General features: G+C 37.1%; 3 protein-coding genes and 2 pseudogenes across 4 annotated transcripts; 2 read left to right on the plus strand and 3 right to left on the minus strand.

Annotated features, from left to right (window-relative positions):
- Nucleotides 1-513: 513 nt before the first annotated feature.
- Nucleotides 514-2,655, minus strand: LOC147524970 (uncharacterized; annotated as a pseudogene).
- A 968-nt stretch (nucleotides 2,656-3,623) lies between these two features.
- Nucleotides 3,624-4,085, minus strand: LOC147524971 (uncharacterized). The gene has a single exon (XM_086577543.1). It carries the CDS (start codon nucleotides 4,083-4,085, stop codon nucleotides 3,624-3,626), a length of 462 nt encoding a protein of 153 aa, XP_086433669.1.
- Nucleotides 4,086-6,491: 2,406 nt separating this feature from the next.
- LOC147524972 (putative aspartic proteinase GIP2 pseudogene) lies at nucleotides 6,492-7,995 on the plus strand (annotated as a pseudogene). The gene has a single exon (XR_015197614.1). The product of XR_015197614.1 is annotated as a putative aspartic proteinase GIP2 pseudogene (transcript).
- A 1,027-nt stretch (nucleotides 7,996-9,022) lies between these two features.
- Nucleotides 9,023-11,877, plus strand: LOC147524973 (haloacid dehalogenase-like hydrolase domain-containing protein Sgpp). The gene is made up of 5 exons (XM_086604860.1): nucleotides 9,023-9,492; nucleotides 10,698-10,812; nucleotides 10,880-11,034; nucleotides 11,114-11,375; nucleotides 11,468-11,877. Exons 1-5 carry the CDS (start codon nucleotides 9,470-9,472, stop codon nucleotides 11,657-11,659), a joined length of 747 nt encoding a protein of 248 aa, XP_086460986.1. The 5' UTR covers nucleotides 9,023-9,469; the 3' UTR covers nucleotides 11,660-11,877.
- A 1,645-nt stretch (nucleotides 11,878-13,522) lies between these two features.
- Nucleotides 13,523-22,614, minus strand: LOC147524974 (phragmoplastin DRP1E-like). The gene is made up of 15 exons (XM_086604866.1): nucleotides 22,351-22,614; nucleotides 22,207-22,270; nucleotides 22,011-22,121; nucleotides 20,565-20,666; nucleotides 19,012-19,062; nucleotides 18,859-18,920; nucleotides 17,414-17,504; nucleotides 17,261-17,325; nucleotides 16,752-16,946; nucleotides 16,507-16,626; nucleotides 16,285-16,355; nucleotides 14,901-15,126; nucleotides 14,663-14,713; nucleotides 14,216-14,587; nucleotides 13,523-13,901 (listed from the first exon to the last, which is right to left on the minus strand). Exons 1-15 carry the CDS (start codon nucleotides 22,501-22,503, stop codon nucleotides 13,773-13,775), a joined length of 1,863 nt encoding a protein of 620 aa, XP_086460992.1. The 5' UTR covers nucleotides 22,504-22,614; the 3' UTR covers nucleotides 13,523-13,772.
- Between the last annotated feature and the right edge of the window lie 488 nt (nucleotides 22,615-23,102).

Below are 23,102 nucleotides of genomic sequence, written 5' to 3' on the forward strand. Positions count from 1 at the left end.
ATCAAGTAAGCGATCTTGCTCCCCATCGTATTTTTCCTGCCCTCATCACGATATCCTCATAATGGGTCACAGACATCTGAGCTGCACCACGCACCCCCTTATCGAGGGTGGACACTGCCTCCAACTCCCCCCCCCCCTCAATACACACAACACACTCATCGGCACCCTCATCCTCACTCCATGCCCCATCCTTATTGTTCACCAGCGTAGGAATCACCACACTCCGTGGTTGGTGTGGCGCAAAAGGAAATTCTTTCTCAAAAAACTTCACATCCCTTGATACAAAATACTCATGTGTTTCTAAATCATACAATTTCCAACCTTTCTTCCCAAAAGGATAGCCAACAAAGACACACTTACGACTCCTACTTGCAAATTTATCACCTTTGTGTCATTGATTATGAGCATAGCAAAGACAACCAAATACACGAACAACCTCATAAGAAGGCACATTCCCAAACAACAGTTCATATGGCGATTTAGTCTTCAGTAAAGTAGAGGGTGTTCTATTAATCAAGTAACATGCTGCCAACACACATTCTCCCCAAAATTTGATTGGTAAGTTCCCTTGAAATTGTAATGCTCGAGCCACGTTCAAAATGTGTTGGTGTTTTCTCTCAACCCTCCCATTTTGTTGTGGAGTCCCAACACAAGAAGTTTCAAAAAAAAAATCCATTATTTTGAAAATAATCATGCAAACAATTAAATTCGGTCCCATTGTCACTTCGCACACGTTTTATCACTTGTTCAAATTGTCGTTCAACCATAGCAACAAAATTAAGAAACATAGATTCAACTTCCAATTTATTGCATAGTAAGTATACCCAAACTCCTCTCGAAAAATCATCTACTATTGTCAAAAAATAAATAGCCCCACATGAAGAACGAGCCTTGTAAGGCCCCCACAAATCCAAATGAACAAGTTCAAAAATCCTACCAGCTTTATTCATACTAGTGGGAAAACTAGACCTAGGTTGCTTTGCACATGGACATACATCACAAGCTCTACTATTGTTTCAACGAGAATGACTGACAGCCGGAATCAACTTCAATATTTTCTCCGACATATGCCCCATTCGTTGATGCCACAACTCGAACGACAAATCACCATCCACTATTAAGACCTTCACTTGAGGAACACCACGAAAAAAATAAACTCCATCCAATCTTTCACCCGCTCCAATCACCTTCCTCGTTGGTTGGTCATGTATAACACAAAGATTTTTAGTGAATTGTACAACGCAATTTAAGTCATCGATTAATTGAGTCACAGAAATTAAATTGCATGTTAATTGTGGGACATAAAGCACACTGTCAAGCTTCAATCCTCCTGGCAACACAACACTCTCCTCTTGATTTGCTTCGGCTGTGTTGCCATCCGGTAATCCCACCGAGGAGTGTTTCACCGTTCTCACATTCTGCAAAAGAGACAAGTCACACAACACATGGTTCAATGCTCCTGTATCGACAATCCAACTAAAACCACTGTTCTTACCATACAGTCGGTCTTTTGTTTTGGCTAAGCTCAAAAGATCAAGAATTTGCTGCAGTTGCGTTGTTGAAACACCCGCAAGACCGCAGCTTCGGTCCCATCCGCCAGCCCCTGCGAGGACGTTGCCTGCTACCCAGACGAAGTTCCAGCCCCACCAGTTTTATTTGCACAAACAGACGGTGCACCATACCCTCGGCCATGACCAGAACCTACACGCCCACCTCCTCTTCCTGTCTGTCCTCCACCATGACCTGGTCCCTTACTTCCGCGAGGCCGGTCCCCCCACCATTCGGGGAAGCCGTGTAATTGAAAACAAGAGGATTCGTCGTGGCCTTCTCTATTACAATGATTACAAAACTTGTCAGTAGGATCCACAGAACGAGACTTGCCACTGCCACGCGTATCAGGTTGAATTGAGAAGGCCACGATACTATCTCGTTCTTCCTTGGATGAGGATAACTCTCCTCCACGCAGTCTTTCCGCTTGAATCACTTGTTGATATGCTCTATCAAGCGTCGGCAGTAATGGCTCTTGTCCCGGAGCAGATTTGTACGAATTGAAGCATATGCTCCATCGAGGCCAATAAGAAAGTGATGTAGATAGTCTTTTCCTCTCAACTTTTCTACCAGCATGACTATGCTACATGTGCAACTTCCACACTTACAAACCGGCACCTTCATATATGTGGTTAGTTCGTCCCAGATTCTTGACAAACGACCAAAGTAAATTGCCACAGTCTCGGTTTTTCCTTGCTTGCACTCCCCCAAGGACGTCTTTAATTGACATATATGAGTGCCGCTTACCACACAAAACCTGCTTTTGAGATTGCTCCACAAGAGTTGTGCATCATCATATTCTCAGAGTGTCGTCCGAACGGACGACTCAATGGTATTGGTCAGCCATGACACCAACATCGAATGCATAGCGATCCAATCCTCAAGTTTCTCCTCTGTTGTTGGCTTCGGAACCGTCCCTTCCACAAAGCCAAATTTCCTCTTCGCCTTTAGCGAGTTGCAAATTGCCCTCGCCCATTCATCGTAGTTCTCCCCACGTAATTGAATAGGAGTAATGATGTTTCCCGGACCGTCACTCGATCCAAGATAATACATCCTATCCACCTTCTTTTCCCCATCTTTTGATTGGTCTCCCTCTCCGCCGGCCATGATCTCTCATGGAGGCTAAAAGATTGAAAAAAAAAAAAAAAAAAATCGTGTTTGCCCTAGGATCTCTCTAAGCTCTTGATACCATGTTAAATTGTTCACTCATTTTCTTTCTCTTTATTCACAAAACCTCAACTATATATATACAAAGATTGCCGAGAGTCCTTACTCTCCAAGGCTCTGTCAATCTCCTCAAAATCTTCTTACCTAAAATATAACTCCTACTAAAATAAGATAACTCATACTTTAGGTACAATATCTATTAATATCGTAATAAACTAAGACAGATTCAAGACTGAGGGTTTTAGATAACTCAATAGACCTTTCTCTGCTAACCGGAGTTGGAGTACCATCATTGATGAGAAACAAATGGTCCGAGGTGAAGTTCTAAGACATTTCACAAGGTTAGGGTCATTTGTCATATGGTCAGATGCACCTGAATCAATTATCCATGTACTATTCGAAATAACCTTACCATTCATACCTGATTGCGCGACACTAGCCGAAGCATTGTCTCTATTCACAACATTAGCAATGGCGGCCTTGCTTAAATTCTTTCGTGGCCTCTTCGAGAAGTCCCACCAATCAAGATAACCAATCACTTCATAACATCTATCCTTGTTATGACCCAAATCTCCACAAACACCGCACTTTTTATCTGCCCAAGGATTTGATTTACCTTTAGGATGTCATGGAGGACCAGAAAAACCTGGAGGAGTTGTCTTGCTATGAACAGCCAAGACAGGAGGATTGATTGATCTGAGCCCCATAGCCTGTTTCTCAGATTGTACCTTACGAATGTAAGCATAGCTTTGTTCCAAGGAAAATTTAGGTTCTTTCCGAAGGATCTCTCCACGCACCTGATCATACTCCTGATCTAGTCCACATAAAAATATATGAACACGCATTCTGGACATCGTGGACGTTTCATGGACTACAGCTTCAACACTATTATTCTAGGAGGTCACCCTCTAATCAATCTCTTGGAACATAGCTACCAATTCGTTATAATAGGAAGGAATAAGTTTCCCATTCTGCTTCGCTTCAAAGCACTTCGTATTCAATTCAAAAATTCGAGTTTCATCAGAGTCATCATAGAAGGTCTTCTCCACAGCCTCCCAAATATCTTTTGCAGTAGGAAGACGAATATAACGGTTCATAAGAGAAATCTCCATAGAATCAACAAGCCAGCTTTTTACCTTTTCATTACCTGTTGCCCAAACTTCATATTCGGACGAATTCATAAGCGGTTCAACCTTTGCGCCAATCAAATAACCAAGCTTTCCCCTTGCTCCAATCCGCATCCCCATGAGAGGAGCCCAGATGGTATAGTTAGACTCATCTAATGGAACAGTTTTTGGAAATGCTGAGTTGTCTTGTGGGGTGTAGTGGTGATGAATGACGCTTGAAGAATTGTTGTCAGATTCAGCCATTGCAGAAAAAAAATGAAAAATTTGGGTTTTAGGTTTAGGGTTTGGAAAAAAAAATGGGTTTGAGATTCAAGAATTCAAGGATGGTTTGATTAATGGTTGTAATACGCAGCGGATTTCAATGGTTTGGCTCTGATACCATGTAGAACCAAAGGATTCAATTCAATTCAGTATATATTTACTTGATTGAATTCTAAAGAGATTACAATTGTTTATATAGAGTTTACAAAATAAGAAACAAAACAATTCGGTGGCTTGAGAAACACGGGGCGCTGGTCGCGCTCTGTTTGTGCTAGAGAAGAGCACGGGTCACGCTCTAACTACTGGACATCTCGAAAGCCTGAGGCCCAGGTCGCGCTCTATACATACTATATCTGAGCGCAGGTCGCGCCCTATACATGGAAAGCAAAATACAGTTTTCTACAGCCTTGTCATCCGCTCAGATTTCTTGCCTACTCGAAACTTTGGCTCGGTCATTTTGTTCATTCTCATCATCAAACTTTGGTCATAATCGCCATGGAGACATAGACATACGCCTAGCTCGTGGTATTTCATAAACTTGATTGTTCTCAATCACGACATTTAGGCAAAAAAAATTTGTTCGTTGGATTAAATGGGTTGTGATGACGCCATGTGGCCATTGATGGGATTTGGTCTTGTGAGAGTCAAAGGGCTTATTGGTCATTTTATCTGGTGAGGGGTAGATGTGTACTTGCACATGCAGCAAACTGCCGTAATGTACCTTGTTGTGAAATTAGGGGTGGAAGTCTAATTGGCAAAGTTGCGGGGGATGGAAATCTAAAAAACTCAACCAAAAAAGTAGGATTACTGCTAAAGAAAGAACCTGAAAATTCTATTTGATTTTCTATCCATGGTATTTTTGTTTTTTGTTTTTTGGACTCATGAACGTGGATACTTCCATGGTAAGTCAGCGGTTTTATACTCAGCACTCAAAGCCACCATTGTCAATCAAAATGGATGAGCCAAGATTTGCTGACAAATAATGCAATCGTTTGCTCTGTACCAACAACCAATAATGTAAACTGTGTACTGGTGCGTAAACCTATCCTCAAAGTAATATATGTCTCCTATACATATTCCATGGACCAAGAAAATCATAGAGCTCAATTATATATATACGCAACTGTCAAATTTGAAAGCCATCAGCAGCCACCGAAGTTGAACCAGAGTATATCATGATCATGGAATATGCAGCTGGCATCTTTATTACATTTTGGAGTGGATCTTTGGAGTGGCTAGCCACTGCAGCATATCATTATTACAGACCCACAGACCAACTCAAAAAAAAAAAAAAAGGGTTATGTAGTTTTTGGCACCATTTTATATATAGATATTAGCGTTTGGCTCTTTTAAGTTGGTTTATTTATTTTTTGCCCCAGTTCCATTAGTTGACTGGGTCAACTTTAACGGCACTGTATCATATTTTCAAAATTACATTTTTACTCTTCACGTGATTTGCACGAAATCAAGTGAAACTCGTAAATATCAGTTCTGTTTTATTTTGATCCTGAATTCCATTACAATTTCGTTTCATTGATTTCGATTTAAATGACCACGTGGTAAGTATCTAAAGGAAAAAATCAACAGCTTAGATGTTAGTTTTTACATATCACGAGAATGTGTTAGTTTATAATTAAGGTACTGAAACTACTAATTAACAATTAGGGTTACTTGTAAAATTTGGGATTTTTTTTTCAATTACAATTTATTTGTAAAGTTGAACATAAATTTGCGCAAATTATGTTATATAAATTGAGATTTTCGTCAAATTAGGGTTATATTATGCATAAAACCCCAATTACATGTAACAAATTGGGGTTTTTGTCAAATTAGGGTTCAATTTTGCATATTGAACATAAATTGGCTCTAATTACATGTAACAAATTTGGGGTTTTATCTAATTAGAGTTATATTTTGCAAAGTGAATACTATAGAGGTCTATTGGATTGTTGGACTTAAATATATATATTTTAAAAAGTCATTTCATTTGAATATATTTTTGTTTTTGGCCCTTTTTCAACAAAATTTTTAAGCTTTTAGCCCCTCCTCCATTAATAGACTTTGGGAGCAATATTCAAAGCCCCATGGCTAGTTATAAACAATCGTTAGATGCCAACATTAAGATTTGGACACGTGTAAACTTATTTTGTTTTCAAAAAATGGTCACATATGAGGGGTATTTAGGCCATTAAGAAAATATAAGGAGCAAAATTTACAGTGAGATTAAAGTTGACCCAGTCAACTAATGGAAATGGAGCCAAAAACGAATAAACTAACTTAAAAGAGCCAAACACTAATATCTATATGTAAAGTGGGAGCCAAAAGCTAAATAACCCAAAAAAAAAAAAAAAAACTATATAAAAACCTCTATATACATCACTTCTTCACACACAACTATTCAATATGGCTTCTTCTCTAGTATTTTTTCTCATCTCCACCATACTTATTTTGTCAAACTCAATCAGTAACGCTCAACCATCTTCTCGCCCACGAGCACTCGTCCTTTCCATTACTAAAGATGCATCCACCCTCCAATATACGACAATCATCAGGCAAAGAACCCCACTTGCGACCATCAATGTAGTTTTGGATCTCGGTGGCCAATTTCTATGGGTCGATTGTGATCAATTCTATGAGTCTTCATCATATGTCCCAGCTCGTTGTGGCTCGGCACAATGCTCCCCTGCCAGGTACACGTCATGTGCTACATGCTATGCTCCCCCAAGACCTGGGTGCAACAACAATACATGTGGTGTAAGCCCAGATAACACAGTAACTGGCATCGCAACAAGTGGTGAGCTGGCCCAAGATATCTTGGCTATGGAATCGACAAATGGGAAAAATGTAGTCTCTGTTGTTTCTGTCCGTCGATTTCTCTTCACTTGTGGATCCACCATTTTACTGAACGGACTAGCTAGTGGTGTTCGGGGTATGGCAGGACTGGGGCGCGGTCGCATTGGTTTACCATCTCGATTAGCTGCTGCATTCAGCTTTAACAAAAAATTTGCAATTTGCTTGCCGTCTTCCATATCAGCGAGCGGGGTCGTGTTCTTTGGAAACGGTCCTTACATAATGCAGCCAAATATAGACATCTCCACCTCACTTACCTACACTCCACTCCTTATCAACCCAGTCGGTACTTCCTCAGCTTACACTGAAGAAAAATCAACTGAATACTTCATTGGTGTTAAGTCAATCAAGGTCAATGACAAAGCCATCTCCTTAAACACATCATTACTATCCATTAAAAGCAATGGATTTGGTGGGACCAAGATTAGCACTGTTAATCCGTACACAGTGTTGGAGACTTCTATTTACAAGGCTTTAACTGCAGCATTTATTAAAGAAGCAAATTTAAGTGGAGTGCCATTTACATCTAGACCACGGGTCGGATTTTGTTTTGACTCAAGCAAAGTGGGCAGTACTCGAGCTGGGCCAAAAGTTCCAAATATTGATTTTGTATTGCAAAGTGAGAATGTGTATTGGAGAATAACTGGAGCCAATTCACTGGTTCCAATTGAACAAGCAGTAGGAAGTTTGTTGTGTTGGGGGTTTGTTGATGGTGGCTCCAATCCAAGGACTTCGATTGTCATCGGTGCACATCAATTGCAAGACAATTTGCTACAGTTTGACCTGGCCACTTCAAGACTTGGGTTCAGTTCTTCACTCCTGTCCAGGCAGACTACCTGCTCCAACTTTAATTTCATCACCTCTAATGCCTAGTAAAATTGTTTAGATTTTGTTGTTGTTACGGTACCTGTTAATAATTGCGATCACATGTTAAGTGTTGACTCTTGTGGCTAAGATGCAATACCCCTTGTGACTTGATGTAATAGCGCTTGCATTGTGGCTTTTGAATAAATGAAATAGAACTGGAATTTGCCCAGAAAAATATACTATTTACTTGGGACGCTAATGTAATAAATTTGCAAAAATGAAAAATCGAGATAAGATAAACATTTCAAATCAATAACAGTTTAATTTTAGGAAAGTTCTTCAGAGTTGGACTTCAAATATTAAAAGAAGCAAAAGAAAATTGATACCTAATTAAGTCTTTTGTTTTCCCTTCTCAAAAGAGAGAGAGAGGGGATGTGCTTTGATCGCGATTCTTACAATGTCAATTTTTGCCCTCAAACTCACTATATTTAAGAACAACATCGTACATGATTTTGACACAAGTTTGATAATTCATTACAGATTGTTTGTTTAAAATCGGGCTAAAAATCTGGAGAGGGTTGTTAAGAGTCTTAAGACGTTGTCATGTGTCAATCAAAACTTAAATGAGTGTGTACGACTTAAGGACACTTTTACAAGTTAAAATAGGCTTGATTACAAAGACTAACGTGTGATCAACTGGCTGACCAAGGAAAGTACAAATACCACGACACCCCTCTTGTTAATTGTTATATTGAACTAAAAATTTATATTGACAATTATTGAACTTAAAATTGAAGAACCCCCTTAGCATTTTCTAATAAATAAATGGGGCCTTTTAGTTTTAGTTGAAGAGAACGTACCACCAAAAACGTTCTTGAAACAAAAAAACAACTGAGCCTAAAACCCCAAAATAAACAGGAACAGAATTACCAAAAAAATAAAAAAACAGGAACAGATCATGCACTCGTGCCCTGTGCAGTTTAATATCCGATTAATAGCCGATTAATACGCGCATAGGCACTATAAGCTATTTGACCGATACGATTAGTAGAAAAAATCCCAATCTAAGCGGAATCGATTAATAGCCCAATTTATACCGATTAATAGGGCAATTTAGTACAAATAGGTGTTAAAAAAGCAACGACTAATAGGTCTAAGGGTTTATTGTTTTATGTTTTTTTCAAAATATGATTTGTATATATAAAGTTATAGAACAAAAGACTTATAATATATAAAACCCAATTTAAACTAACTTTTCTACAGAGTCATTGATGTCTTTGTGTTTTTCATATTTTATATATTTTTTATTTAATTTATGTTGACCAGTAAACTATGTAATAAGGTTGTGATTGCATTTTGGTGATTATCGGATATGTTTCTCATTTTCATTTCACTTCAATATGTATTTAGCGAATAATTATTTGTGGCATGTGTTATAGGTTATCTATGCAAATAGAAAATCTTATTTAGAATTATCACCCGATTAGGCCTAATCGCCGTGCACTCATTAACCGCTTAAACTGCACAGCTCGCGTCCTAGTGCGAATCTTTTGGAGAATAATTTGAGAGGTTCTGACTTCTGACGTTGTCATTTGTTGTTTATTCCCATTATACCCTTTATTCTCATTCACTTCTCTTTCTCCATCTATATATAATAATAAACACATAAACAAGACCCTTCTTGGAGCTCATAATCTGTGCTGTCTAAAATGTCGAATTTATCAGTAGAGAGGTATTTTTTCTTCTTCAACATCTTTCTTATATTGGCTGTTTCCTGTTTTTATATTGATGTATAAGTTTTGTGATATTAGCTGGATGTTTCTGTTGTATAGATGTTTAATGAAGAATGGATTTTTGTTAGATTCTGTATGAATGTTTGTTGGTAATACCTGATCCCATGTTACTCTTTTAAGTTTTAAGTGCCGATTTTATGCTTAGTTAGTAACCATTGCAAATTTGATAAAATAGTGGGCAGAGGTAAATTTACCAGGGAATTAATTAGAGGGAAAACACGCATCATGATAGTTTTATGGGTTTGTTTTTATTTGGGTGGCAATATCTCCCAAGTGTTGCAAATTCCATTATACTTTTCCTGACAAAATTTTCCTAGGGGCTAGGGGGGGAGGGAGGTAAGAAATGGTTATCATACATAGCCCTAGGGTTAAAAACTTTAAAATGAAATAGTCTAAAGTCTAAATCCTACACGAGTAACTGTGTATCAATGATCAAGGTAAGTGAAGTCGTCAAACAGGTTACAGCTAAAATCGAGTCTAGGGATGTGCATGGTTTGGTTTTAGCCAGTTTCTGGGGAAGCTGACAACCAAAATGAAGTGATCGGTTTTCGGTTTTCTTGGATCGGGATCTAAAACTGAACAGTCGTACTCTGTAAACCAATTGGAAACTGGTTGGTTTCACAATTCAATTCCTATCAGTATCACAGTTCCAGTGCACAACACAACGATGTCTTAATTTAACAACCAAATAAAACTAAGCCAACCCAACAAAAAAAAAAAAAAATAGCAAGTTGTCTGTGGACATCAACTTTAGTAGTATGGTGAAAAGTTAAGCTTTTAAGGTTAAGTATTAGGTTTCTGCTCCTCGGGCTTTGAAGTGGTATTAGCAAGTTACTTAACACTGGATATACAGGGTCTTCCTTTCCTGCAGAAACAGAAAAAGTTTTAACATTCTTGTTAAAATATGGTCATGTTACATAGGTATCAAAGTGATGAATTTGGTCCATTCGAATAGAAGAATCTAATTCTCTAATCAACCGCAAGTATGTTATCTGTATTAGTCTTAGTAAATGGAAAACCAGTTATACTTCTAATGATGCTTTTTCAAAACAAAGGTTGCTTCGTAGAGTAACACAGGCTAAAAAGCTAGGTAATATCTCTTTTTGGATGGCATTAACTTGTAAATTTCATTTGGTACAAACAGCACATGTTCTCTTACTGGTCTCGCTCCTCTTGAAGCTGTACTATTTGATGTAGATGGAACATTGTGCGATTCAGATCCAATCCATTACTATGCCTTCCGTGAAATGCTCCAAGAGGTACTAGTTAGCCTTGAAAACTTATTTCAGTTACTGCCAGACATGTTGATGCGGCTTTTGTTCACAGGCGGGCTTTAATGGTGGGGTCCCCATCACAGATGAGTTCTATATCGAGAATATTGCTGGGAAGCACAATGAGTATCTGCGTGAGATCCTCTTTCCAGACTGGGATTTTGAGAAGGGCATGAAATTTCTGAACGATAAGGAAGCCATGTTTCGCAGGTCTTTCAAACAGCTCTATACTTCTCTGCTCCATTTATGTGTACAATTTTCGTCATTTTCATTTCTCATGGACATACAGATTGGCAGCAGAAAAAATCAAACCAGTGAACGGCCTTCATAAACTGTGCAAATGGATTGAAGAACGTGGCTACAAGCGGGCTGCTGTTACTAATGCTCCAAGACCAAATGCCGAGCTCATGATCTCGAACCTCGGCTTATCTGATTTCTTTCAAGCTCTTGTTATTGGTGGCGAATGTGAGCGAGCAAAGCCATTCCCCGATCCTTACTTGAAGGGTCTTGAAACTCTCAACGCATCTTCGAGTCACACTTTGGTGTTCGAGGTATGCCATCCACAACCATAATAACCATCCCATATGTTGAACTATTTAGAGTTTTTTAACGCTCTTATGCAGTTCTGTTTTTTCTGGAACAGGATTCTCCTTCAGGGACAAAAGCAGGGGTGGCCGCTGGAATGCCAGTTGTGGCAGTAACTTTTAGAAACCCTGAACACTTGCTAAAGGAAGCAGGTGCCACTGTGCTTATCAAGGATTATGACGATCCCAAATTATGGACGTTGTTGGAAGAACTAGAAAAGGCATCAAAAGGAATTAAAGCGGCTATTTAGAATTGTCGTAGACATGCTGACCATGGTACTATAAGATTGCTGGAATGATTATTCCAAAATCAGAGTGTTTAGGTGGCTAAGTCGAAGAATATGCCGAGTCTCCAACTATATTAAAGATCTAGTGGTTATATTCAACTAGACATATCCATTGATTGAACCAAAATTTTTGATGGTCATTGAATAAGCGCATGAATAGATTTTGCAAACTGTTAATGCAATGTCATCTCTTGCATGCTTCAGTTGATATATTATGCGAACAGTTGAGCTTATTTTATGTACTAAACTTGTTGAGTCATGGATCAAAAGGATTGCAAGACTTGTCAGGTCTCGAAAAGCTACGTGTATGGACATCCCGAAAACCCATTCGATGATTCCTTTTTCCCGATGATATAGCATATAGCGAATGTTATAAAAACACAAGCAACAGAGATCGGTTTTGTTCGGGTACACCCCCTAGCAAATGTAATGTGCAGAAGCCTGATTGCTCAACTCTATAGGAATTAGGGGTGTCTCTTTTTGCGGAATTTCCTAAATCCGACCCGAAATTGGTCTGGTTCTGGGTGTAGTTTTCATGGGCCGATTTTCCAATTTCCGAAAATTCCAAAAAAAAATCGGATATAACCCTAAAAACCGATCCGATTTGATATCCGATCCAAAAGTTTCAATATATAGCCGATCCGAAATTTCTGATATTATTGCCAATTTATTCCGAAAATATGTACTTCTCTCACTATCCACTTGATTAGATCTCGACCGTTCATTCATTTTCTAGTTTTTTACTTCCAAAAACAAAACAAAAATATAACCTAGCCGCTACTTCCCCACTTGAATTGGACAACTCTACTGTCATTATACCGTCTGCCATAACAAGAATGATATGAAAAAAAATGTCATTGAGTCATACAATAACTTCCAGACCAATCCAAAAGCCAAATTCCAATAAATAGAATGTTATGTAAAGCTACTTAGAGTCAAAGACTAGAATCTATTATTCATGCAGACACTTCACACTTCAATTTCCACACACGAAAAAAGATTGAAACATTACAAATACCCAGATCTCAATAGAATGCAATGCTTGCTGTTGATGGTTGTAGATTATTTTTCTCATTTTTTCTTGGATCACTTGTTTGAATGAAAATGAGTTTTCTCAATAAACAAGTGCATATTGTTGTTGCTACATTGGTGTTGTGGATATAGTTTTCTCTCCCTAAAATAAACATTGGCGTATGATATTTTAAAAATAATTGAAAATAAAGAGATCTTTGAAAATTTACGAAATATTCTGAAATTTTTGAATTATTCCGAAATTTCCGAAAGTTTCGAAATTGGAAATATATTTTGAATCTGAAAAAAAATTAGATCGGATTTTGCTGCTAGTATATTAGGTTCTGAAAAAAAATTGGAAAAATTACGAAGGAGGTTAATCCGATCGGAAGTCACCCCTAATGGAGTAATGGGAATGCATCTTTTCACTCGCACATTTCCAGCTATTTTTAAATACCAAGACCAATTCAAGCCTTGTAATCAGTCTCTTGAAAATTTCAAACATAGGCATGTTGATCCAGACGCACCCCAAGTTGTACCATTACTCCATTAGTTAGGTCAGCTCATCTGTTGGCTAAACCTCAACGAAGTAAATTAGAACAACTATACAGTCTGAAGCATCCATAACTGGAATACGAGCACATGAACGACACTAGTTCAATAATAAAATTATGTTTCGTCAACAACTTGATACCATTGAGAAGACATTATTTCAAACTACTCGTTCGGAAATCCATTTGAATTGTCATTAGCTTACTACATTATTTACTTTGAATAATTGTGCATGTACCAACAAGAACTTTTAAAGAATGCTCATAGCTGCAACTAATTTTTTTCAAACCCAAAATGGAAGAAAATGGTATCAAGCTGTATATACTAACCCTACAAGTACAAAAGTTTTGAAGGCAATATACAAAATAAATCAATTGGGCAAGGCACAACAGGAAAAATTGTAATACAGCATTCACAACACATGAGGAAAGCTGAATCTGTATTTGTCACTCAAATGAGAGAATCAGTTAGCGAACAAGCCCAGCTTCATTGTTATCTACATAATACAAAACTATCACCGTGCCCATGACACAGAATCAATCTCGTCCCTAGCTGACTTGTACAATTCAAGCCTCTTCGCACATTGCAACCTCCGCTCCATTAGAGCTGGATCTTCATCTAACATCTGTCCAAGCTGCTTGCCCTGCAAAGCATGCAAAATGTAATCAGAAAATCACATTTCTTGTGATTGTGTGGTCCAAGTTGAGTCAATCATAGTACAATATGCCACAAGATATCATGAAACTTTATGATATCTGCCGATTTTTCAGATATCAGCATCAAATATACCTTGTCAGCATTTTATCAGCTAAAGTTTTGTTGCAATTTTTCCTTTGTGAACTTGTGATTTCGCAGTACATCTCCCAAGATTTTAGGGATCAACATCGGGATATTTCAAACCTTTGCCTAAATTACATAACTAGCTTTAGGTAGATGAGTGAAGAGTTTAGTATATACCTCCTTTCTCCCAATCTGTGTGTAGAAAATATCAAGTAAAGACCGCTTGGCCTCACGAACTTGGCAATAAACCACAGATTTAGGAATATTGTTCCTTAGAGTCTCTGAAACCATAGCCACATACGAAGACACATTTAATCCAATCCTTCTGAAGTGCCCCTCACTGAATCGGTCCACAGTTGGAGCAGCTGGATTCCCCGGTTTGTTCTCTACTTCCTGGGGAAGTTTTCGGAAAAAATCCACAGTCAGATAAGAAGACTCCATTTCTACCAACCGCAAGGTTGTCTTGCGACTGTCTTCGCGGAACCTTTCCAAAGCTTCATTTGCAGCAGTAGCCAATTCAGCTGTAAGTGTGGGGAACCTCTTTAACTCCTGTTTTATTTAAAGTGTCAGTTATTCCATCACGCTAACTATTAAGGAATTAGGGAAGGGTAAACCAAACCTCACCTGCGTCTCATTAAGAGACTTCCTGACAAGTTCCTTCAGTACAAAATGAACCTGAAAGAACACTTCATTAGTTAAAGAAAGATGTCTACTTAAGTAATTAAAGACCTTAGCACCTCCAGCAGAAATTCTCTGCCGCAGTTACACACACACGCACACCATAAGACAGTAGACTAGAGCATGGCCGTAAGTTAACCTGATATTCAAAGATAAGTAAAACATTTGCAGCAATATAACTTACAGCATCCACTGAAGCTTCAGCTGGACCTCTGAAATAATTTAGAGCTCCTTCAATGAGACGCCGGTAACCTTGCTCTGGAGCAATCAAGTGGGGTTGGTAACCATCTGCCTCGGAAACCACTTTCTTTACATTATTTATGGAAAGATGCCGATCAAAAGGAAGCTTTTTCAAAGCAGCAGGGAGCTGGTTGTCAAAAACTCCATAAATCCGATCACCGCCAGGCCGTCTGCACTTGCAATAAATCAAGAGAGAACAAGAAGGAACATAGGATTATAATGTAAAAATACTTGCTATCAAGGTTTACAAAATGCATTGAGGTTTAAGCCTTTTAGGGATTTTGCGCCTTGAGGCTTAAGACTCACAGATGTATACATGCTTACTGTGAAGCTACAACCTCAATGGTGTGAGGCGTGCGTGAAGTCGGGTTTTACCCCAGCCAGACCATTTTTATATTGACTTTTTTTTGTCCATTTTTTTCCCACGGTTTTGACATCAACCCTATAAGTTTTTTAAGGGCTAAATGTCCCAATTAGGTCATGTTTTGAGCATCCAAACACCTTATTCAATTAGAAATAATCAACCTCCACTAGCAACCTTAAGCCCCTCTCCATTTTATTTATGCTACAATAATTCATTAATATGGCATACTTTTTCTCAGTTTTTCTGAATTTACAGCTATTTTTTCTTGAATTTTTTTTTTAGTTTTTAGTTTTTTTAATATTTTTAGTGAGACTCTAGGGGCTGATGCGTTTTTTTAAACACTGCTTACTATCGACAGTTTTTTCTCAATTTTAGTTTTCTGCATTTTAGGTTTTTTAGTTGCAGTAGGTTCCAATTTTTGTTTTCCTCTTTTTTACACACTCATCTATTAGAGTGTGTCCCTTAGAACTCTAATATCATCTCTGCTTACACCCCCACTAAAGAGGCATGCGACATCCTTCAGACCGCACATAAAGGTGATGAAGAGAGTCAAGAAAAGTTGCAAGCCCCAACCACTCGTTTTGAGATCAACAGGGTGGGTGAGGATGAAATGTTTGATGACTTCTGAAACTCTCAGGTATAGACATAGTCAACAACCCCTTTTGACAATGTGACATTGTCGGAAAAAATCTTAGATCTCTTCCTAACGTTTCAAGGCTTAGATGAGCAAGAGTGGGGTAATATGTTCCATCTAAAGCATCTTCCATACCAGACTCCATTAATCTCTGAATTATTAACAGAAATAATAAAAAAATGCAAGAAGATAAAGACCACCATCCTCAGACCAACGAGCACCAGTCATGTGAGATAGGTTCCTCTTTACTTTAGGGGGGGGCAGAGGGGGGAGGGAAGAGATTCACTAGGTTAAATAGAGGGAAGATCAAAGCTTTTGAGAAGGGCTTACCCTCCATCTAGATGTTCCTTGAAAATTCGGTCAAATGCACGACAAAGTTCCAAGATAGTATATAAGCGAGCCTGTAAGGTAAAGTTGTAGCAAATTTGGTTATGAACTTGAACTCTCATAGATATAGCTAGATCTAAGAACTCAAAACTCTATTATACAGATAGCTAGATCAGTGAACGCAAAAGTCACTACAAGACAAACATGAGATAACATTGTTCATACCCCTGCGTCAAGAGCAATAGGCCTGCCAAGGTGGTCCATCTCAGATTCAAGTTCATCAATGGTTTTGTTAATCAAGGATGTGATATTTGGTATGCGGGCCCTAATAACTGCCTCCAAGTGCTGCAAAACATAAAAGTAGAAAAATGAGTTTCCATATTCATGATACCATCCAAGTGTATCATATCCTTTCTACGCAGAACCATATAATAGATAAATAAGGGAAGCAAAACTTATTAGTATCTTACCTTTGACAGAAGTTTTGCGAGATATTCTGAACCCATTTTACTTGCTAAGTGTCCGTAATCAGGACTACTTGCAAAGTATTCGCGCTCCCTACGCCGTGCAGCAATCATGTCCACATTTCTATTGATATCGGCCTGAGAACGATTCACAACTCCTACCCAAGGATGTTGCAGCCTATATGCTCTTCCTTCAAGAACCTTTTTGGTTTCACCAATAAAACAAACAAATACATATGTTTCTGAGTCAATCCAACAAAGTAAAAGCACCCCAAGTAAGGTAATAGGAGAGGAGCAAAATAAGCTAAAAACAAATATGAATACAGCAAGTGTTGTATCTTTAATCAAAGATATATTAAAATCCAAGAGATAAAGAAATTTTTCTTCACCATTAACTTCAACAAATATGAAGTGTTGGGAGAAAGAATTTTAGTGAAAAATTCAAAATATGACCAAAAGAGTTCTACTTTGTGCAGTTAATGGACGTTCACAATGAAATGGATCTTAATACTTACATCAACAGCATTTGTTCCCTTGTCCATCAAATCTAGCTTTGTCAACACAGCAAAAGTCCTTTCACCTGAACAGACAGAGAAAGTATATATTCACAATTTCAGAAATAGTACATTGACATTGTGGTAAAGATTAAAATTGTTGAAAGAATGTACCGGTTGGATCAACTTCTCTAGCAAGTTTAATGGCATCAGATGTTGCTATATCTTGATTTGCTGGCGATATTGCTAGTATGATGCAGTTCGGCTACAAACAATATAATATTAACAATTGTGATAGGGAATTGCATCATTACATTTTCAGCAGTACACAAAAAACAACGGGTTGAAAGCTACACAAAGATGCGGTAATGGTACACTGTGTGAGTGATGTATGACAGAATACAAAGAGATACAGTTAAAACTGAAAAGACTATTCAACTGAAGCATAACTCTAGCACAAACAAAGAGAACTAAAACAGGAAGGGGCAATCATAATTTTCTAGTAATTAATATCTTAAAGTTGACATATTACTTGTTGAGTCACTATGGCCTTAATATTTTTTTCTTGTTCCATATAATGCTTCCTCTATTCAAGCTTTTTATATGCAGCTCTCGCCAGTGTCACTAGCAAGTTAAAACTTATAGTCTCAAGTTATGCTTGCTTAAGTAAAATCTTTCATACGACATCAAGTTTTATATTTTCTATTTATATATTAATTAGATTTTTTCAAGCACTTTTTCAAAAAAAAAATGAGGCTTACGCCTCCAAGGCTAGCCTCAAGCCTCAAGGCTTACAGGCGGTTTTTTAAACATTGGGAAGGGGGAAAAGTTAAAAAGAAAAATTTTAAATTTGCATTCTATTAGGAATGACAAACTTCCACATCAAACCATTTCCCCCATTCTCTCTTATTTTAATTTTTATCAAAGCATAAGCCACCGGTGCCTCTGCCTTAAGGCTTGGATGCATTTTTTTAACATTGGCAAAACTTACATAGAAATATTTAATAGTATAGTTACAGCCTTACAGATAGTAGGAATATCAATAAGGTTGCAACATTAGCTATCAGGCACACCGAAAAATGCAGCAACTGAATGATTTAAGTACATAGATACCCTTTACTACAATACTAACAAACTTTGGAGGAAAGTGCAGATCGTGCGAGTGGGACTCATTTTGTTTAAGGACTTGTGCTTTCTAAAATCAAGAGTAAGATCAAATGATAATAGCAATGTGTTTCCCATTTTACTGGATATAGTCTTGCAAGTATAATAGTTGTTCCTATTTCAGGCCTAACTCCTTGGCCTTGACAAATATAGCTCCCAGGCTCAAACAACACATAAATTATTATATTATTATTTACTAGTAGAACGTAAAAGAAAAGTTATACTGAAACACAAGTTCTATAAGATTTCATATTAGTAAAAAAAAAATTTATCATACTAGAAACTTTAACTAAATAATAAAACTATAAAAAACATAAACAAATAACATCTAAATTTAAATCCCTAAACCCTCAAAATCTATACTCATAAGTCAACCTTATGGAAAATTAAGTAGTTTCACATGAACGATCTAAAGTCTAAACATTGTACTTTCACAAGAAAGATATTAATATTACCTTCTCAACATAAGAACGGACCATGTTTTCAATGTCTTGAACAATACTATCTGGCTGTCCCTCTGCCAAAATATGAACTTGGTTAGTATAAATATAAAAATACAAAAAAGAGCGGTGAAATCAATGCATAGAAAACTGGATCAGATAGTTTACCTATAGCAACCTTTGTCAAACCAGGAAGATCTATCAATGTTAAGTTGACAACTGCAAAATAAAATTGAAACAAATATGTAAGTGCCAACTAAAACAATGACAAAATAGCATAACTACTAAACATCAAGGTAAACTTTGTTAGATTAGAGAACAAGAGGAACAACTAACAGTATAGAAGAAACTGGAAAAGTATGGTTCACTAACATATTCTGGGAAGAGTTATATGGAAACTTTCCCTTTCCGTTTATGGGCAGCTTTGAACATAAAGGAACAAGCACACCTCAAAATCCCTTATCTATCCTTGTTCAGATATAATCTGCATTGAAGTGTGTCGATTTGTATGTCTCAAGTTTTCTCTATTTTGTCTTTGCCCATTCAAGTAACAATAGTTGGTAAGGGCAACAAGTAACACTAGTAACAACCTTCTAAGGTTCAACAAACCACATGCCCACATGTCAATTTACTTAGAGACAGGATCGCTTAATCCCTTGTTGTCAATCAAGGGACTTCTCTTCCTCTGGACACTGGTTGATGAGCAGGAGATTGCTCTTATGTATTTTGTGTGCAGATGGGAGTCTCTCATGTTTTGATCGGGTCTTTGTAATCATATCTTTTTTTATTTCTTAGTTATTTCTTCGAGGAGATTTCTTGTATTGGTTGAATACCTCATCCTACCCTCTACGTATAACTATATTTTCTGAATATATATAATATCTCTATTTAACGATCCAAAAATAAAATAAATAAAAATAAAAATCCTAATAGTCTTCTTCATTTGAACCCCTATACATGTAGGTCAGAACCAAATTCACACACACACTCGCTCCTCTCTGCTGTCTCTCCCTCCTCTCCTTTTCTCTATTTTTCTATGAGAAAATCTGTTCTTTCTGTATATTGATCCCAATCATTCTGTATTGACTTGAGATTCTGCCGCAAAAATTCCGTACCTATTCAGCACAGCTATATCGCCATTCTCCAGGTCCCAAAATGACCACCTAGAATCAAACGGAACTGCCTACAATAATCCAACAGCAAAAAAATATATATACATATAACAATAATAACATCCCACGTTGTAAGACTCTCGTTTCCATTGTTTAGCCCAAAATCCAAACTACATGTCTGTCAAAAACCTATGCTCAAAAGAATATTAAGGTGTTCAAATCCATGCGGCCACAGAACTTTACGAAACCAGTGGTATCATGGAAACATGGTTTGGTAAGACATATTACAAGTTTTTGCCCGATGAACTGTACATATAATACTATGCTTAAGAATCTATGTACATTATTTTGGTGTAATTCAAAATTTGGAACAATTTTGGTCCCTATATCAATCAATGATTATGAATGATTATGAAAGTAGTATGTAGTAACAACTTTACCACAATAAGAAAAATAATAAAAAATAAAAAGTGTGAACTAACAATAACTATTGTTCAATATCCATACAGCTAGCTATCTGCATCTCACAATAACAGGAAGGAATCCACCAAAGCCCCATGATAAATTAAAGGATATTTTCAAAAGTAGCAAATCAAACCATATACATACCATTGGGAGAGTAAATGCTGAGATGAATAGGAATTGGAGAAATTTGTTTCGTTCTCCCAGTAATTTTATCAGTTTCATCCTGAATCTCTTTACGCACCATGGCTGCACAAGCAAATAAGATCGAAGTTATTCAAGGAGTAGGGGCAAAACTTGGACATATGAAAAGAGTAGAAATGGTAAATTTCCATCGGGGGGGTGGAACCATCTAGGTATATCATCTAGTAAGACACTACTGAGCCTGGGAGAATAAATGTGTTCTGCCTAATGTCAGTTAAAGTTTGCACTTAGTTCCTGATAAGTGAAGCAAGAGCATGATGGTTTTCTTGAGGAACACAATTTCTACTGAGCAAATACAAATACTATAAAGTGTTCTAAATTAGTAGTCAAGATCTTTCTGTACAAATTAGTAGATGGTGACTATGTTTTATTGTATTGTGAGGGTAAATTTGTCATTTATTAGATACTAACACCTTCCTGGCTTGTCTGAATTCAAGGTACCAAAGACCTTGACTTGCAAAAAGATAGATACTGACGACAATAAAATCCTAGATGGTGAGACAACGTGTAACTACACCTCATCTAAACATCAGCTATATTTGCCTTTAATTACATTTTAAAATTGCAACCTCTGAAGCAAAATAAAACCTCTTAAAAGTTGCAAACGCACCAAATAACAAACATTCTGTGTCTTCCATACTACCCGATCAGCCTAAAGCATTGAATGAAACTATATTTATATACTTTAAATGTTAAGGGTTACACAAATTGTATTCGTTAGGGTGTGAAGATATTCTACAATCAACTCCCCCTAAGGCCCTCTTGATTCTTGAACCATATACTCTTCTTTAATTAAACATATAGGACTTTCCTGACAAAACAAATTAAGGCCCAAGCCCCAATAGCCTTTGCAGTTCCACCACTCTTGGTACAGGTCTGGTGGAATAAGTCTTTGGCATTTGATCTCTCAATTTCATCTACCTCGCTCCAGACCTGTGTCCACTAGAGAAGACTCACTGTAGAATTTCAGTTAGACAATATTTTCTAAGTTAAGATGGTTTGCTTCACAACATATCCCATGTATCACAATCTTGGGCAGTGTCAACTCGACTCACTAAACTCCAATAGCAACTTCCTAAGTAATTTATCTAAAAAACTCAAGTCCAACAAACAAATCTTCAATTTCATCTTGTATCAACTCAACAAACCCCCAAACTACACCACAATATACTAACTCTCAAACTCAATTCTAAAATTCGTGTGTCGACTCGACTCACTAACCTTAAAAATGCAGCTCACTCCCAGTTACATGTCATTGGGCAGTGTGGACCCGACTCACTAACCTCAACAATAACAACTTCCTAACTAATTTATACAAACAGCTGAATCCAACAAACAAAGCATCAAGTAAAGTTCCAAACTTTAGAAAGATGAATTATAATAGCATACCAAAATCACTGTACTTGCGCCTCGGAATATGAAGAAACTCGGCATACTCCCCTTGCCCATCGTCCTCCGTCTTATGCAATTGCAAAACTAAAGGTCTCCTAGTAACAATTCCTAGAAAAAAAAAAACACTTAAAAAACAAAAAAACACATAACAAAATTATAAAAAGAAAAAAAAAAAAAAAAAAAAAAAAGTTACCGGATCCTCTGGGAAGAAAATCACGACCAACAATACTTTCCAAAACAGAAGACTTTCCAGAACTCTGTAGAAACATTAAAAAAACTAGTAAGTAAATATAAGAAAAAAAAAAAAAAAAAAAAGGAGAAAGAATAAAATTAGGACCTGGCCACCAACGACGGCAACAGATGGAAGAGACTCCCAGAGAGTAGGTAAAGCGGAGACGCTATCATCAGCACCGCCGTAATCACCTAAAACAGTACAAGCTCTTTGGATTCTGTTAACTAAACCAATCAAACTCTCCATCGTCGTCGTCATCTTTTTTACTTTTTTTTCTTTTTTTTTTTTAGATCTCAAGCTCTTGTTCGAGTAAAAAGACTAGGAACACTTTTATCTCGGATATGTCCTTTTCTTTTATTGTTCGAAATTTGAATGTTTTTTTCTTTTAAATTTTACCGTTTTGTACTTTTCTTGAGGTGGGCCGTGGGCTCAATCAAACAACAACGACCTTATCGAACAATAATAGTTGATACACCTTCTTCATTCCATCACCATTCAATAATAATAAGTGATTTAACATTCGATAATCGGCTATTCCATTTATGTTTAAATAATACCTAATTTTCTTATGTAAATCTGAGGCTGTTGGAGATCGAATAATAATGCAAGCACATATTAGAAATAATTTTTTTTAGTATGTATATATTGTAGTAGGGAGTAGGGATTTCTTACTCGGTTAGCTATAAAGTATATGTTGGTCACTGGCGGAGCCAATAATTTATTTTAGGTGGGCAAAATAGAGACGGATTACATAAAATATTGTAAATTCCAAACACATACAATTCAACATTAATTATTGATTCCAAAAATTTGAATTCATACGAGATTTACAAATATATTTACACAACAAAGGTCCA

The sequence above is a fragment of the Coptis chinensis genome, chromosome 1, assembly GCF_015680905.1.
Source record: "Coptis chinensis isolate HL-2020 chromosome 1, ASM1568090v1, whole genome shotgun sequence".
NCBI lineage: Eukaryota > Viridiplantae > Streptophyta > Magnoliopsida > Ranunculales > Ranunculaceae > Coptis > Coptis chinensis.